Source organism: Falco punctatus, assembly GCF_963210335.1.
Source record: "Falco punctatus genome assembly, chromosome: Z".
Classification (NCBI taxonomy): domain Eukaryota; kingdom Metazoa; phylum Chordata; class Aves; order Falconiformes; family Falconidae; genus Falco; species Falco punctatus.
This window is the reverse complement of record NC_137586.1, coordinates 49,510,939-49,528,197: the sequence shown is the minus strand read 5'-3', so window position 1 is coordinate 49,528,197 and position 17,259 is coordinate 49,510,939. Positions and strand designations below refer to the sequence as shown.

Below are 17,259 nucleotides of genomic sequence, written 5' to 3'. Positions count from 1 at the left end.
TCCTCAGAGGCTGGGTTCCTCACACTCATCCCCTGCTCCAACATGGGTCCCTCCCACGAGGTGCAGCCCTTCAGGAACAGAGTGCTCCAGTGTGGGTTCTCAACAGGGTCACACGTCCTGCCAGCAAACCTGCTCCTGCCTGGGCTCCCCTCTCCATGGATCCACAGGTTCTGACAGGAGCCTGCTCTAGCGTGGGATCTCCACCAGGTCACAGCTTCCTTCAGGCACATCCACCTGCTCCATTCCTGCTCCATCCAGGGATCCTGCATGGGCTGCAGGGGGTATCTGTTCCACCATTAACCTCCATGGGCTGCAGGGGGACAGCCTGCCTCACCATGGTCTTCGTCACAGGCTGCAGGGGAATCTCTGCTCCAGCACATGGAGCACCTCCTTCCCCTCCTTCTGCACTGACCTGGATGTTTGAAGTAGTTTACTCACACATTCTGATTCCTCTCCTCCAGCTGCAGTTGTGCAGCAGCAGTTTTTCCACCTTCTTCAATACGCTGTCCCAGAGGCGCTACCACCATCACTGATGGGCTCGGCCTTGGCCAGCGGTGGGTCCATCTTGGAGCCGGCTGGCACTGGCTCTGTCAGACATGGGCGAAGCTTCTGGCATCTCCTCACAGAAGCCACCCCTGTAGCCCCCTTGCTACTAAAACTGTGCCACACAAACCCAATACGATGTGCCCTTCAGGAAGTCTCTGCAGAGCCAATTTGACAGATGTTGTCAAGTGCTAACTGTTAACACTGTATTAGCACGGGTATTATTTAATGCTTACCCAGAAGATGGATTCTGAATATTCTACTCCTGAAAAGAATCATCTATAAATCATTTGAAGGGACTCTGCTGACATTTCCACCAAGTTAAATGTGCAGAAACTCAATCCCACTTGAGTCAGTGGAAATGCTCCGCATGTTTTGGGTTCTTTTAACAGCTATTCCAGGATTGTGAGCAGTGTCTAGGAAGTGTGAAGTTCTGGTTCTGTTTACCTGCACAGTGTTGGCTCAAGCAAACTCTGACTTGGCTACAATAATCAGAGCAGTCTCAGCCAAGGTACAGAAAACGTCTTTTTCTCAGTCTTTACTTTCTGTTGGCCATCTCTGTCTTGATTGTCTTCTCTCAAGACTTTTGTTATTATCTTGCTGGCTGAGAACCAAAATGTTCCTTTTTTGCCCATATACAGGGACTGATGCCAACCATAGGCCAGATATCTCAGATGATTCTTTTTGAGAGGTTCATGGTTTTTTCTGCTCCTGCTGAACTGCAAGAAGAGTTGACAGCAGCAGCCTGTTATGTGCCAGATATCTGTATATGCAACATGTAAATCACTGTAGATATCCTGAGTCCATTAAAACCAGAAAGGCCAGCGCTTCTTGTTGCCTTATCTCTAACCATCAGTCTCACAACAAGGCGCTGTATGGAAATACATGTTTAAAGCCCCTGGGTGTGTAGCTCTCACCCACACCATTACTGCTGCAGCAATGGGAAGGCACTTTCTATAAGGAGTGCCTTACCTCCTTAAAGCATGACTTTATACAAAAATTCCAGCTATGGCATAGAATTTGATCTGGTCAGTGTTTGATTAAATACATGCCCCTGCTTATATAAACAGCCCAATTAAATGCAGTGTTTAAATGCTTGCAGAACTGGCAGCATGTTTTATAACCACAGTTTGCCAAGGTAATAAGGAACTTGGGAGTAAATCTTTCCTGCCTTGTGCACAGAAACAATCTCATTGAATTCACCTCGATGTGTAAAGCAAGCAGGATGTGGCATAATCTTCAAAGTGTGCCAAGCTTTTGTGTGCACTGGGTGCCTTTCAGTAAGTATTAGCCTAAAAGCAACACAGAAATCAATAGAAAGACTGTTTAACCACTCATTTAATTTCTGGAGCCATTTTAAATTTTAACCCTGGAGAATATCTGCATAGATCTTCACCGTGGTGGTGGATTTCTTTTCAAAGAAAGTAGCTTTGTGGCTCATACCTTGCATGTTCTATCTCCACTGACAATGTGGCTGTTATCTCAGAAGTATATCTAGTACAGTTAATTTCATACATATATATTTATAGGAGGGTAATAGTCAAAAAAGATACAGTCAAAGAATCAGCTGCAGAGAGCTCCAGCAAAGCCTTCTTCAGGCCTTGTAACCTGCACTTTCACATGGCATTTTGGTATGGAGCAACAAAATTGCCAAAGAAAACGAAGCTTCACACTACTGGATGCCTGCACAGCTGGGCAGCTGTGAACATGCTACTTCAAAAAGTCAAGTTACATGCTGCATCTAGCATTTTAGTTTGCTTGGTTTATAATGCTCATCTCTATGCCTTTACCTATGGTACATTGATGCTTTAACAGATACTGCCTGACTTATGGAATAATTTGAACAATGTGTTTAATTTTTTGAACAGTACGTTTGACATAATAAAGTATTCTAGTTTTCTGTCCATCTGTGTAACTGAACATCTTCAGATAACCTTAGGTGAACACAAACACCAACATGCAGGTGTTCTATGACTTTCCTATGTGCTCTGGGCTCGTTTATTGTGTGTAGTAGTGTGTCCTTGCAGGAAAGACTGGAAAACTAGAGATGCAAATGGAGAATTGATTCTTGGCATTCTAATTAAAAACCTGATCTGATATTTTAGAATTGCTTTTTCAGAGCTCCAAATGACAGACAGTATTCTGGCTAATTTCCAGCCCAGTCTCCTGTCCCTTGGATGAAACTGGGTGAGGATAGGTCCTGCAAGTGGGACAGTCCCTGGGACACTGCTGGGAGGAGTACATGGCATGGGAGTGGGGAATGCTAGTTGCACCCGTGCTCAGCCCACAGCTGCTATTACTGGCACTTCAGAGTGTGCTGTGCTGGAACTGGCAGTGCTGCGCTTTTCACAGTGTCCAACCTCCTTGCACAGTCATCCTCAGCCCCCACACTAGTCACAGTTCAATATCCCGAATATTGCAGCTGCCTCGATAGCCTGTCACATAATCTAACAGGCGGGACAGGAGACTCCCAGCCTCATCTTGGACATCAGAGCACTGTAGGGGTAAGGGGGCTGCAGGCTGGCCCCTAGCCCAGTTAAACAGGGGTAGTTAGCAATGACTAGCCCTGGATGTGGCTGTTCTCAGTGTCTGAGCACAAGCAGAGGCAGAGAGGTACTGGGGAAGGCATGGGAGATGACAGGGGGGTTGTGGGAGACAGACGTCACCCCAAGATGAAGAGTTGGGTAAGGTGAAATTGCAGAGGGTTTCTGAAAAGATCAGAATTCTTCTCAACAGCTCCCTCCATACACAATGCACAGTGGATTTGTAATTACCTTCAGTCACGCAAGAGCTTCCTGCTTGGATTTTCTTTGTCCGTTAAGCCAAGTGAGTTCAGCAACCTGAGGATCAGTTAGGAAAAGAGTATTACCTGATGATACTGACCACAGAAACTCTTCCTTGTTTCTTTTCTCCTTTAGCCAAGGAACTTGGTGTGATCCAACAGCCTCTGGGCCCGTGCAGCCCCATCTCATTGCACTACCTATTAGCAGCAGGTACTGCCCAGAGCTGGACTGTTTGCAAGCCACATGCAATTCAGGAAGCCCAGATTTATCTCTGCATTTCGAAGCCAGTTTACAGGCTGAGGATGAGGTACAGATTTCCCTGAAGATTTCTTTATTATTCCTTCCTCATAGAAGCAGTACTCCAGGCTAGAAATTATTTTAGGGAAGGGGACATGGGTTTGGGTTTGCATTTGGGTTTAGGTTTGGGGGGGGTGTGTGTCGGGGGGGTCATTTTCAGGATTTTTTTTTTTGCTGGAGGCAAACTCCTGAAGGAGTTCTCTGTATTGTACTTTGAATGTAAATACCAATAAGTGAAGGAAAAGCAATTGTGTGTCTGTTAGTCCTTATGCATGTCACAGTTGCAAAACTAATTAAACTGGGTACTTCAAAGAAGGATTTTTATCCTAGTCTCAGTTTGGTAGGCCAGGTGTTGAGGGTAGAGCTATAGTTATGAAATGGACAAATTAAGTAACAAGAAACTGTGTAATGTCTCCAAAATGGTAGTCTGCTGAAATTAATTTCTCAGTGACATTTGACTGCTTCTTCACAGGCTCCAAACAGATTAATTTAGTGGTTTAGACCAAACTTGGCAAAGACAAAAGTTGCAGTATAAATTAATAAAAATTACAATTATTTATTATTTTTAACATTAGTAAAAACAAATGCCAGGGGGAGGAGGCCTTAAAATGCAAATAAGAGATTATAAATTACTTTAAAAGGTGATGCAACAAAGGGAGAAATTGAGCTGGGTACAACAAAAACTTGACCTAGCTGCTCAGCCTATCACCAGAAAATTTTATTTCAGGACATGTATGGATATTTTGTTAACAGAGACACATAAACTGAGGTTGAGGTATGACAGAAACAGGAACTAAGGAGAGATTTTCATGGAGTAAAAGCCCAGAGACAGTCAGAAAGAGGTCAGCTGAGGGCAGCTGCAGGAAGAGAAAACTGCGACATGAGGGCAGCAGCCCAGCGTCGTGGAGGGTGAGATGCAGCAGAGGCTGAATTGCTGGAGTGGAGCTGGCTTGCACTTGTCTGGAAGGTCAGAACACCAGCCTTGAGCTAAAGGTAATGAAGAGGGTTGACAAGGTCAAGTTTATAGCCAAGGAGAACTGTTTTAAGATCTGCATTATAGATTAAACGACAGTGGGAAACCAAAGGGAAAGAAGTTTCAGTAATCATGGTAGTAGGTTGTGGGAATTTATACTTACAGTTTGGATACCAGAACAATAGAAAGAGAGCAGGTCTTCAAATATTTTACAGAAAAAATACTTTGTATTTTGTTATTTCTTCGTATTCTGCTTATAGCAATGGGTAAGTGTTTAGGATAAAATCTCTCTGGCCGTGCTAGGGTGGAAATACTGCACTGGTTGTGACATTGGACTATTTTGAATAGAAAACAGGAAATTAATCTTTGATTGAGATCTCTTTCTTACCACCCTTATCCTACTTTGGAGTTCTTATATTCAAAGTATTTTCCCTGCAAGCACAAAATTGTTTTCATAGCAGTAACTCCCCTCCCTCCCTTCTTGAAATTAGCTGTTGATTCTGTTGCATGTACTGTCTGAAGAAAATGTCTGGAGCCAAGAGGGGAGTGAGGTATCCACGTCAGGATCTGGAGGGTCCATCTGTGTGGCAGTGTGGGGAGTGTACTGAACGCTGCCCACGCTGCCTGGTCCAGAACGAAGGAGAGGTCAGATGCCGCTGAGCTACCAGATGGGATGAATGTTGGCTATGTATCCACAGCCCGTTAATGACCCATGCATTAATGACAGCTGAGGGTAAAAAAATGATGCTATCAGCAGAAAGGACTAGGGCACATTATAGTTCCCAAAGGCAGAGGAAGCCGGGTTGGTAGCCAGAGAACCGCAGTCAGGTTGTGCTGGCAGGGTGATACCACAGCTGCATACATTTTAGAGTGACTACCTCTCTCTTTTGTCTTCTGCATTTAGCTGCAGGAATGGGACCACTATAAAACTTGGCGGTGATGGGAGCGCATTTGCATCCACAGCACATGAGCAGGATGATGAGTGTGCACTTAGTACAGTGGCTGCACAGAGTAAGAGGAGATTGCTGTGTTATTTGCCAGAGTACCCTGCACAATGTCAGGGCAAAGGGGTGAGGTGGGAATAGGTCCATGGAAGAAGTGAATATGAGTGATCAGCAGCTGTGCACATAAGCACAACACACAAGAGGACACTTAAAATGGAACAGAATATGCAGCATGGGTAGCCAAAGAAGCAGGATAGCACCTGCTCACAGCTGGCCACAAGCAGACCTGTGACAGTGGACCAGGACAAAGAAAACGGTTATGGTGGCACTACAGACTTTCCTTAGGAGGGAGTATCTCTTCCTCATTAAAGTAATCAAGAGCTTGGCCCTCAGGTGGAGTGGGTTAAGGCTACCTGTTTAAAACCCCTGGTTTTCAGTAGGCACTGTAGGAGTTGCTCATGCATCTGGATGGCCTGCTCCACACAGCTGATGGAGAGCTGTATCTGCAGAGGCAGTTCTCATTTCTCATCTTTAAATTATTTTGCTCACAAAGAGAAAGCTGCATGAAATGTGGGTTTTTCCCACTGGTTCAGTGAGAAGAAAACGCCTGCCTTTGTCTCTTTACCTGGTATTCCTCTGATATGTCAGCAGATCTAAGACCTGGTTGAAAGGTCTTGCAGGAAAGGCACAGGTCTGGGACTCGGGACAATGGGATAGAGGTCAAGTCCTTTTTCACAGTGTGTATATGAGAAGGATGTAACAATATTGTTGGGAGAGAAATGTCCTACTCGTACTTCTCATTAGGCTTCAGTGCTTGAGGTCATGTCCCTGTTGGTTTTGTCCAGTTTTGTACAAAACCTGTACCTTGTCTTGTAATCCCCAGTTTTAGTACCCTCCTCATGTGAGGAGACTGATAACCATGTATGTGTTTTGCATGTGTGTGTATGTACTCACAAACATATGCGTAAAAAGTCTTGATATTAGCAGTGTTGTCATCTTGTCATATATTAGGCTTGACAAGGTTATTTTCAAGGGTTTTTTAGCAGTGAAGCAGTAGTATTTTTAGGGCTTTGTATCTGGAATAGCAAATCTGGGAGCTGAAGAATACATCTGCAGGGACCCAACAGTTCTAATTTTTCTGCTTTTCACAGCAGGAATTTTTGTTAGCAATCACTCGTTAAATTTGATTCAGTGAGATATGGTGCAGTACCACAATTCTCTGGTGAATTACATACATCCTTACTATGCTACAAAATAAATATTTCACATGGAAATTACTTTCTGAGCAATAACCATTTGGCAGACATGCACTATCCAGAATAAAGCTGGGGACAATTTGCTGTGCCCACAACAGGATAGCAATGACTATATGAAAAACTTCATGCTGGAAGTTTGTAAATTACTTTAATAGGTTTGGAGTGTGCTGTTTGATTCTTTTGCATGTACTGTCTGAAGAAAACGTCGTCTTCTACAACATAGACATAAAGAAGAAACACAGCATGTTCGTCGTTGGCTTTTCCAAGAAGCAGCCCTGAAAGTTACGGTTCTGTTGTTAATAAAATGCCTAGGTTATGGTACATGCTCTGTGTGTGCTTGCGTATTCATATAGGGGTAATTCTTGAATGTCTTGAGCCATCAGGTGAGACTTAGAGGAGCTGATCACAAAATAACAGCTTGTGATGCTTTGGCACTGTGTAGCTGCACTTGTCAGTGTGGATCTCGGGTCAGGATCTGAACTCTGTCTCCATGGGCTTCTTTCTCCATAGCACACGCTAGCCCCTACCTCAGCTGTGTAGAACTAACTGGTGCTTTTGCTGGGGCATAAGGACAGACCCAAAGGCTTCCTGCTGCTACATGCAAGTTTCTCATGTCAGTGTAATGGTGTTTGAAGCTGGCTTAACCACATACTGATGCTATCAAGGTGTGTTTGACAAAAAATGTATTTCAACAAATGTAATGCTAATGGAAGTTAAACAAGGGAACACTGAAGGCATAAACCCAGGTGGCTCTGGTGGAGCAAAGCATGTGTTCAAGACTTTTTTTCAGCATAATATAATTGTTGGGTTAAGCTGGTCTGAGATGGAGGTGCTACTGTAAAGGGTAATTACACCTGGCTCCCAGATACATGTTCTTGCTACATTTTTCCTACTGAAGCTAGGAATTGTTTGGCAAGTCAGATCTGCTTGTAAATCTGGTTGAAAACTGTGCCTTCAAGAAAGAAATATTGGCCTTCAATGAGATCAGAGAGCTGACATATCTCATGGCTGAGGGATCGCTACAACTGGTGCAAACACATAGCAAGCTTGAGCAACTGGATGTCATGGAAGGAGCAGGACTGCTCCTTTAACAGCAACATGGGCTAACATTGGCTCAGGGTGACAGTGAAACCATACCCTCATACATCATACATCATACATCTCCCCCTGGTTCAGCTCAGTGCTGCTGCTCTCTCTTGGGGTGATAACAGAGCTCCTGGCAAAACCAGCTCCTGACCTCTCTCAGGAGGCACCTGTCTTTTAGGATGCAAAAGTCTTAAGAAGCCACAGGTAAAATAATATGCCTCTGCGTTTCCTAAGTGAATTGGATGTGACTCTTCTTGATTGAATCTCACTTGTTTTTCTTTCAGCTACAGCTAAGGACATTTGCCAGCTGGCTTCAAGTCCTCTGAAGGTGCTAGTAGTCTTTATGGAAAATTTGGCTAAACTGGTACCACCACAGACAGAGTTAAATCCTCATTATTGAGGGAAAATGAATAAGGGAAAACAAATGAACGTTAGATCTACCCCCTCCTAGCAGCCCTCACAGCCTACACCTCCATTTAAAGTTGTCTTAGCACCTATTTTTGTGAAGCTGGTGTCTTGTTCTGTGACTTGTGCCTCCCTGGTCCCAGTGAGTTATTATGGACATCTATCATGTATAGATTTCTTTAGTTATCCCGTGGTGAAGTGAACGCCATCAGACAAAAATAACTCTGCCTTGGCTACAGTATGAAGCAGTTTCACTTTGTTCGCTATAGCTGAGCTTGTAGAAAACATTAAGTTTTGTATTATTAGCTTTTCTTTATGCCTGAAACACCTTGGGAAAGAAGGGATTTCATGGCCTTCTAAAAGCTGCACTCAGAATAGTTGTCAGAAGTAAACTGACTCATAATCAATACTGCCAGGACTTGATTGATGAGAAGGAAGTATGTGGGCAGAGGAGTGAAATAAGCCCATTAAAGGAACTAGAGGCAGCCTCCAGATATAGAAGTTGGTGGTAATAAATATCAATAAAATAAATAGATTATAAAAATGAAAGCTATTATTCTAGTGACTGATTCCTGATTCTCTTTTTTTTTCCTAACTTGCCTCCCTTCCTTACCGTGAGGTACCTAAAGAAGACCTAAGTTGTGTGATGGAAATGTTCCAGCTGTTGTCACTTGAGAAAAGACTAGAAGGCATCTCCACAGAAGGAGAAAGTCATTACACTGCTGAATGTTGTATCCCCTATATTTCTGATACCTAATTTAGTAGTGTAACAGAGTTTGTACCCTCGGCTTTTTCTTCAGTGCTTGAGATGAGCTGTGTGCTAAGGAATGGGTCTTGTAAAGGCCATCATTAGAAAGTTCTCAGTATGGGACTACATAAGTGAGAAACAGGGAAAAGTACCAAGGTTAGTCTGTTCCTCTCAGGTAGGTGGGTTTCTGTCTTTCACTGGATCTCTAAGAACTCCAGGGAGTTCTGCCTTTCCTGACCCCTTTTCATAAAACAGCCCTGATATAAACCAACATTGGTTTTTTGTTTTAAAATATTGGTGAAATTTAAGACTACCCTTTGTCCAACGAGCTGTTTAACCCCTAGTGTTACAACAGAGTGGTACAATACAGCAGATGAACAACTGAAACCCATTCTCTGCTAGTGCCGGAAGGCTGGCAGTGCTTTAGCAGAAGCATGGGAACAGAGACATCAATTGGATGGCTCTTGGGAAAGAGGTTGGGGAGGGAAAGGGAAAGGAAAGACAAGAGTAAGCCAAGGAAGCCAGGGGGACAGGGGAGATTGGCAGAGTGACAAGTACTTCTTCTCAGCATCAGTATCCACTTTTAATCCTAAACTTTCCCCAAAATCTCTATATGTTTCTCCAATCCAGAAAATCTTCAAATTGATAGTCAGATTGCCTATGTCCTAAAAATTATGTTCATTATCAAGATGCACCAAAAAATGAGTTTAAGACAATTTTCACAGACTAAATCCTAGGGGTGGGGGGTGGGGGGTTGGACATTGCTTATATTTTGACTTTGGGGTTTTGAACTGTTCTCTGCCAGGTTAGTATATGACATCTGCTAACAAAATGACGTTTTAAGTAACCTCCAGGTCTACAAACCTACAAAGCAAGCTCTGCAATAAAGTGATGATAGGCCTCTACTATTACCAACACGCAAAGCAGTCATGGCCAGCCAGCTATGTAATCACCCAGGTCAGCCCAGGGCTGTGTCTGTCCCTTCTACCGTGCCGAGGTTGTCACAGCCTGAGGAGTAACACCAGGTTCTTGCAAGATATCCTGTCCTCACAAGTTGTGAAGGTACTTGTAAAATGTTAGCTTGGAAAGTACTGCCATTTTCATTTTAGAGGTGGAGAAATGGATGCAGAGAGGTGAAGTGTTTTATCAAAGATCTTAGAGGAAGTAGGTGGCAGAGCTGAGAGTGTAGTTCAAGAAGACTAAGTCTCATGACCTTGACCTGAGTGACACTTTCTTTGGAAGGCATCCTATTACTCACATCTGCTTTTTTTTATATAATAGAGATACTTAATCCCTATTACAGGAAAGGAGAACTATAAGAAATGGTCAATTGTGAGTATAAGGCTAAAATCACTAACAAAAGAGGAGGATGTTTACTGCCCAGAGGAGTATGATGTTGAGTAAGTTGGGAGCATGAATACTATTCGTTCTGAGTTTTGCAAACAGACATTGTTAAATTGGCAATTAGCACAAGGGATCCTCTGCTGCATTTCCAGATATGGGCGTAGCTTCCCCAGGGCTGTCTTCCATGCATTCATGTTTTAAACCGTATAAACTATGACTTCCTGAAAATAAAAATAGCTTTGTTAAACTTAGACTGTCAATAAACTACATCAGATTACATGAGGCAGGAAAGGTATTTCTTTGCTTAATGAAAGTTTCTGGCTAGAAATAAGACATTTTAAGACTTAAAACATATGCAATGTCCTGAGCCTCCTGTCATGTCCACTAGTTTAACTCTGAATGGAATGAATGCTCCATCTTTCCACACTTTCTTCTTGCACTGAAGCTTTTAACAACAGAAACCTAAACCATACATCTGAATTCTTCTATCAGACAGGGAAGTGAAACAACTTAGAGCGGTATCAGCATGTCACATTTTCTCCTCCATGCACGGCAGGACTTCAGTCTACATGCAACTTTGTGAATAGTCTCGCTGAAGGCAATCGGATTGTTGCCATACAAGGGGATAAAGAAGAAGAATCTGTCTTTTTTACTGGTGTGGCAGATTGCCATTCTGGAGATATCCACAGGTCATATATTTGGTGAAATTGTATCTCTGGAGGCTGACTGCCCAGTCGTGTAGGCAGGGTTTAACTGCTGGGTACCTGCACTCCCGGCAGAACAGGCACCCAGCAGAGCAAGCAGCACAAGGCAGAGCACTGTGACAGGCAGTGTCAGATACCAGTAGCTTTGCAGTTTCAGACATGCTAAAGGAATAACACAACTTGTCTGTGTGAAGTTTGACATGGGTGTGTGAAGGGCTAAGGCCTTAATAATGTATTAGAGTTATTGCAGTGGTATCTTCAGGGGAAAATTAAAAAGAAAGCTAAATCCTACGGAAGTCTCCTGAGATCCAAACATAAGCAATGTGCTATGCCATCTTCTTGAGGTTACTTGCAGACCTGAATCACAGGGGAGTGCTTGGTGGGCATTTTGTTTGTCCACCACCCTGTGTGTTTCAAATGAGTTAGGGAATGTGTCTTTATTCCCTTTTTGTGATTAACAGGGACCCTTTCTATTGTCAAAGAACAGGTATTCATTCAGTCTAGCCCAGCCAAAAGCACAAGCCAAGGAGATTACTTCCTTGCTGGAAGAGGACACCGAAGAAGGGTCCCCTTCTTCTATGGGTACTTTCACTCATCCTTGTCAGTAGCTCTTTTCCTTTCAGTTCTGCATGCCTGCAGGAGGTCTGTAACTGTTCATGACTGCAAACCCACTTCATCATTGGCAGCGGAGCGAAGAGACAACTGAGAAAGTTGTGTAGGAGTAGCAAGCAGCTAAGAACACAGTTTTCTGCAGCCTGAAGAGAAATTATAGACCTATGCACAACATTTTCTGCAATAGTTATTTATCTGGGATAACAGAAGCATGAAATAAAAGACAGTCAGCTTGCAGAATTAGCAGCCTTGCAGTATTAGTGTCTTGTGGCCATATAAAGACAGCATCTCTAAAGCTGCTTCAGTTGTTTCTGTCCAGATAGCACCATTGGCAATGACTCAAGAATACAAAACAAATTACAGCAGAACCACCGATACAAAAGGGAATAAGGAAAAATGATGGTGATGTTTTTAATGAACCACTTGCCCTGTTATAGGCAGTTTTCAAAAGTTATTTTTATGATTAGTTTATATTTATACACTGTTATTTGCAAATCTGCCCTTGCTAGTACACACCAGTGACTCAGTTTGTAAGGCACTTCTCAATTTATTACAGCCCCACAGGAGTTTACAGTTGTTGGAGCCTCATGGAACTGGTTGTCTCTCTCTGTCAACCATGCATGCACGTGCATTTTATGTAAATGTTAATTAATTCCCTGTAGAGAATACAAGTACAACAATCAAACTGTCCTTGAGTGGCCAGGGTCCAACAGTCTAATTTTTGAACAATATGGGAGTGAAACATTCTATGCTCAGCTGTTCAGTTTACATCTTTTGTTGTACATCAGTGAATTCAGATGGCCTAAGTTTATTTTTAAGGCATTTCTACATTTTGATGTCTCTGTCACTATAGATTTACCTGAAACTTAAACAAGTACATACAAATGCAGTTTTGTTTTCTGTATTTCCAACTGAGGATCCAGCAGTTATCTTTCTGAAATGAGTAAAACAGAAAATAAATAAATATCCTACGTGCAGGGTGGGATCATAAGATGTGGTGAGTATAGGTTGGGAAGCCAAAGGTCCTGAGTTTTGAGCCAGATTAGAAGTCACTTTCAAATTCTGATGACAAAGTTACATCTGTAAATCCATACTGAGGCATTATAACAGCATACACACTATGTCCGCATTGCTTAAAAGAGACAGAAAGCCTAACACGCTCCAGCCAGGTTTTGTCCATGGGTTGCAACAGTCTGCTGCGTGATGTGCTTACTCTAAATCTGAAACAGTTCAGAAAGGCAGTTTCAATGTGAGCAAGTAGCACAGTGCAGCAGCAGCAGTGCAGTAGACCAAAGCACTCGGTGCACAGGACCCAGTGTCTACACTGCACACATTTTTGAGGCTTTGGAAGACAAATACAGGTGTGAAGTAATTTTAAATTCCTGAATCCTCAGTATTTTAAAAGAAAAATAATTATAAACGAAAGAGACAGCTGGAAAAAAGAAACTTCTGGAAAATATACCTGTGGCCAATTTTTTTTTTTCCTTTGGATTATAGTTCTGCATGAACTGAGCACCAGCAGAGGCATTTTTATTTCGGTGTCAAATCGCATTGAAACAGAACATTTTGATAAAAACGTGGGGGGAAAGATTTGTCTTTTATTGGATAGCCTGGAACTGTCAGAGTGGTACCATAGCCACCCAACTGGTCATTTAACCATCCTCATCTTCTCCTTCATGATTGTTTCTTATTTGTTCTTTCTTGTTTTTCATCTTGCCTGTGAGCTCCTCAAGGTAAAATCTATTTCCACATAGGTGAGAACTTTCTTGTCTTCTTGTCTTCATTTTAAATAGGACATAGGGGGGCTTTTGGATGCTGGCCCAAGGCAAACAGTAGACAAACCCAAAACTAACAGTAATCTCATTTAATATCCTGAGCTTCTGTTACATTTGCAGCCTGCTCCTGCTCCCTGTTTTCAAAGCAGTTGTCCACCTTGGGAAATGCATGAATACATAGCTGTTTCCTGCTTCTGTAGATTTGGTTTGCTGTGCTTGTAAACATTGTAGCAGTCATACATGGGTGAACTCCAAATGGACAGAATAGCTAGAGAAACTAGTATCTTATTCAGGCACATTGATATCAGTAGTTAAAAATTTTGAACTGAAATTTGACAGTTGTGAGATTTTCTAACATTAGTATGGGACAAATAGGCTGTGTCTTTACTGTGGGGTGTGTGCTTTGTGGCACATCCCATGTTGTGGTCCACCAACACACTGAACATAGGACCTGCTGGGGCGCATTGCAAATGCCCAGTAGACTGCTAATCCTGGTTAGCTCTGTGTAACAAGCAAGCCATGAGCAAGGGGCAAGTATGGTGTGTTCCCATATCCCTGTCTGTATCCCAACTCTATCCTGGCATAAGTGTGCACTCCTAGATTGAGACACTGTAAAGACAGTCACGATTCAATTAATAATACATAGTGAAATGCATGTGATTTGATGGTACCAGGTAAAGATGACGTTTTCAGCAAAGCTGAGTTCTGAGACAGAATGTGGCCTGTTCCTGAGTTATACATTTGCATGCTTGGAAGAACTGTTTGATACAGAGGGAGTTTTGGGGAGGAAGGGATGAATTTTATAGCTTCAAGAGGAGGGTTTGGGTTTTGTCTGTGTGTGTAGTTTTCGAGTCTCATTTGAGAGAAGTAGTAGTAGGAAATCTGTAAAGGAAGACCAGAGCATATTTAGTTGTTCTGTTCCCACACTATATTGTCTGGACATAATAAATGGAACATGAGTCTCATGTCTCTAATTTGATACTTTGACAGTCCCTCATTCTCTTTTTGCCCAAGACAGGCATCTATTCTCCTACTAAAGTTCCTTTAAAACTAACTAAGCTTAATCCAGCTTCCATTCAAGTCAGTTGGAATTTTTAAATGAATTTCACTGCAAACATGAATAGGCCTCTAGGATACATCCTTGCATTATTATTTAGTTGGTTGGGCTCTGTGTGTGTGTTTGGTCAGATTATGTCATCTTAAGTACCTCTGCATTCGTAAAGGAGTGGCATTGGATATAGATAGAGTTTCACTGCCCAGAAAGTCTCTTTTTTTCCCAGATCTAGAATAGATTGAGGAAAGAACATGGATGACCACTCCAGATCTGTTCTATGACCCAAATGACTTAGTAATTTTTTTTATTTAAATCCCTGTTGACATATGCCTACATATTAAAACCAGTTTGCCATTACAAATACCTTGTAGATTAAGTATCTTATGATACCAATCTGTAAACTTTTGCTAGAGGCTACCAAAAGTATTTTGTCAAAAATTTCCGACCATTCCTCAGTGTTGGGAATCTCCTGGTGAAGCATTACAGGGAAAACTCTGACAGCTATGTGGAACAGGTTTGAGCAGCATTGGTTGCCAGCAGCGTGTCTTTGCTGTTGTTCCCTCTGTTATTAACATCACTGAAGTTGTCCTAGCACTGGCAAATGTGTAGGTTAAAAAATACCTTTAAACAAAAGCTTAGTGCTTGTGTGGATTTGAATGTTTTTAAACACGATCCCACATTGCGTGAGTAAGTTCTGCTAGCTGTTTTCCAGCAAGATTTTGGTTTAAGCCCAGATCTGGCTATCAACACTTGAAGTGCCTTAGGGACAGGGTGTCAACATAGAACTACTGTATATATCCAGATGATGACAAAACTGTAAACATTTGGGGCAATCATGAAGCAGAATGTTGTTCCCAATCCTCTGCGTGCCAAAGCAAGTCACTTGCTTTTGCTGTCCTGCAGACCCTCTTCTACCCAATAAAGCTACTGAAATTAAATGAACAATGGCCTGTATGATACACTTAACGTTACTCCCTGTTTTGAATTCCTCACTCCCTGATTAGGGCAATGCAGTGTTTTGACAACCAGGACGTCTCAGCTGGTTCTGGTTTTGTCACGCAGGTAGGCTGCACATGGTCCCAGTGAAACCAGTGGTGATTGACCTGCTTCCAAATGTGTATTTGGACCAGCAGGGCTAAAAATAGAGAAACCGAAAGGGAAGCAGTCACGTGGTGGACACAAAGCACTGAAGTACCTACTGACTTTTCAAAATTATACATCCTTTTACCCTCCAGGGCACAGTCCTATTTAGGACGTGGCATACCATTGCCAGGTACTGCTCAGCTGTGGGTTGTTTCAGGAAAAGATCCTTTAGAGTTTCAGTGAGGTATTCAGCATACAAATCCTTAGAATGTTTTCCTAAATGTATAAATGGGCAGAACATTTTATCTAGTTGTTCCCTGCTGCCATCCTTCACGTTTTCACTATATATTTTATTTAAAAAAAAGTTTATGCATGCTGTAATCAGGCTCTTTGTCAGGCATTTTCAAAGTGGAAAACAATTCATCGACATTTTGCTTGGACTACTTTTGGGATGTTAGAAAAGAAAGAGTTATATTATTTAGCAAGGGCTATCCTGTCAAACTCCTGAACCTGGTCTGGTAACATGCTTGCTTTGCTTATTAATACTACCTACACTAGAGTATTTACAGAATAAACTGTTCTGGAATGAATAGCTGAAATCTACTCAGGTACAATGAAAGTCCTATGGCATTTTAATAGGAGATATTGCTGAAGTTGCTGTAAATTTCAATGGGAGTTCAGTATCAGGAGCACCTCCAAGACCTGGCTCCTAATCTGGAACCTGAATTATATTTAGTATCCATTTAAAGCCTGGATTGTTTTTAAGTTTGTCCACTTGGTTTTGTCATGCAGTGCCAGCTTTTCCTTTGCCATTACTCAGAATCCATCAAACTGTACTAAAATTGCAGGACATGGGTATGCCGTTTAGCAGCGGTGTATGCTTCTATTTACAGAGGAAAATCAGGTGTATACTCCTGCAATTTTTCATGGAACTTACTTGTATGAAGTAGTGTGGTTGTTTAATTACTTTTACCTCAAATATTTCCCTTAAACAGTTCCCTAACATGATGGAGGCAAGACTTGAGTACAAGTGGTGAATTCTGAATGGCCCAAGATTTCTCTGAATGATTGCAAAGGAAGATGTTTAGATGATTCTCTGCACTGCAGTCGCCTCCTGCTGTGCTACTGTGGCTGTCCCACAAAAATTGAGGTCCTAGGAATATGTGAAGTACAACACAGAGCGATAAACCTTAGTTAAATATTCTTTCGGTGCCACTCAAAGTCCAGTTTATCATAGAGGCCTGTGGTGGAAACGAAGCTTTGTCCATCTCACCCTCATTACACTAGTACCAACCTACTACACTGCTCCTGATGCTGGCTGCCAGGTAAAACCCTGAAGGTGTGGCAGCAAGCTACTTCCACTGAGGGCTCATACCTCTAAAACCACTTCTTCTGACACTTCTCAGAAAGTCATACTTGATAATCTTTTAGAATGCAATTTACCAATTAATTTATACAGGCGAACTCAAACACACACCCACACACCCACCACCCCAGCATGATTTCCAAGGCATTATTTTAGTGACGCCGTAAAATTTGTTCATGGAGGAAGACTCTCAAGACTGGTTTTGAAGTTTGAGAAGGCAGGCATTTGTTATTACCGTGCTGAGAGCGTGGGGAAATGTTTCCTCCAAGTGTGCTCACCAAGTTAC

General features: G+C 42.4%; 1 protein-coding gene across 5 annotated transcripts in view; it reads left to right on the top strand.

Moving 5' to 3' along the window:
- LYRM7 (LYR motif containing 7) overlaps positions 1-16,845 on the top strand; it is a 40,490-nt gene extending 23,645 nt beyond the window's left edge. For 4 of the 5 annotated variants that reach the window (XM_080373176.1, XM_080373177.1, XM_080373175.1 and 1 more), the window contains one exon: positions 8-16,845. In XM_080373176.1, the coding sequence (XP_080229302.1) occupies positions 8-174 (167 nt within the window). In that variant the 3' untranslated portion in view covers positions 175-16,845. The remainder of the gene's footprint in view (positions 1-7) is intronic. The other variant, XM_080373181.1, reaches the window with a different exon arrangement.
- Positions 16,846-17,259: the final 414 nt, after the last annotated feature.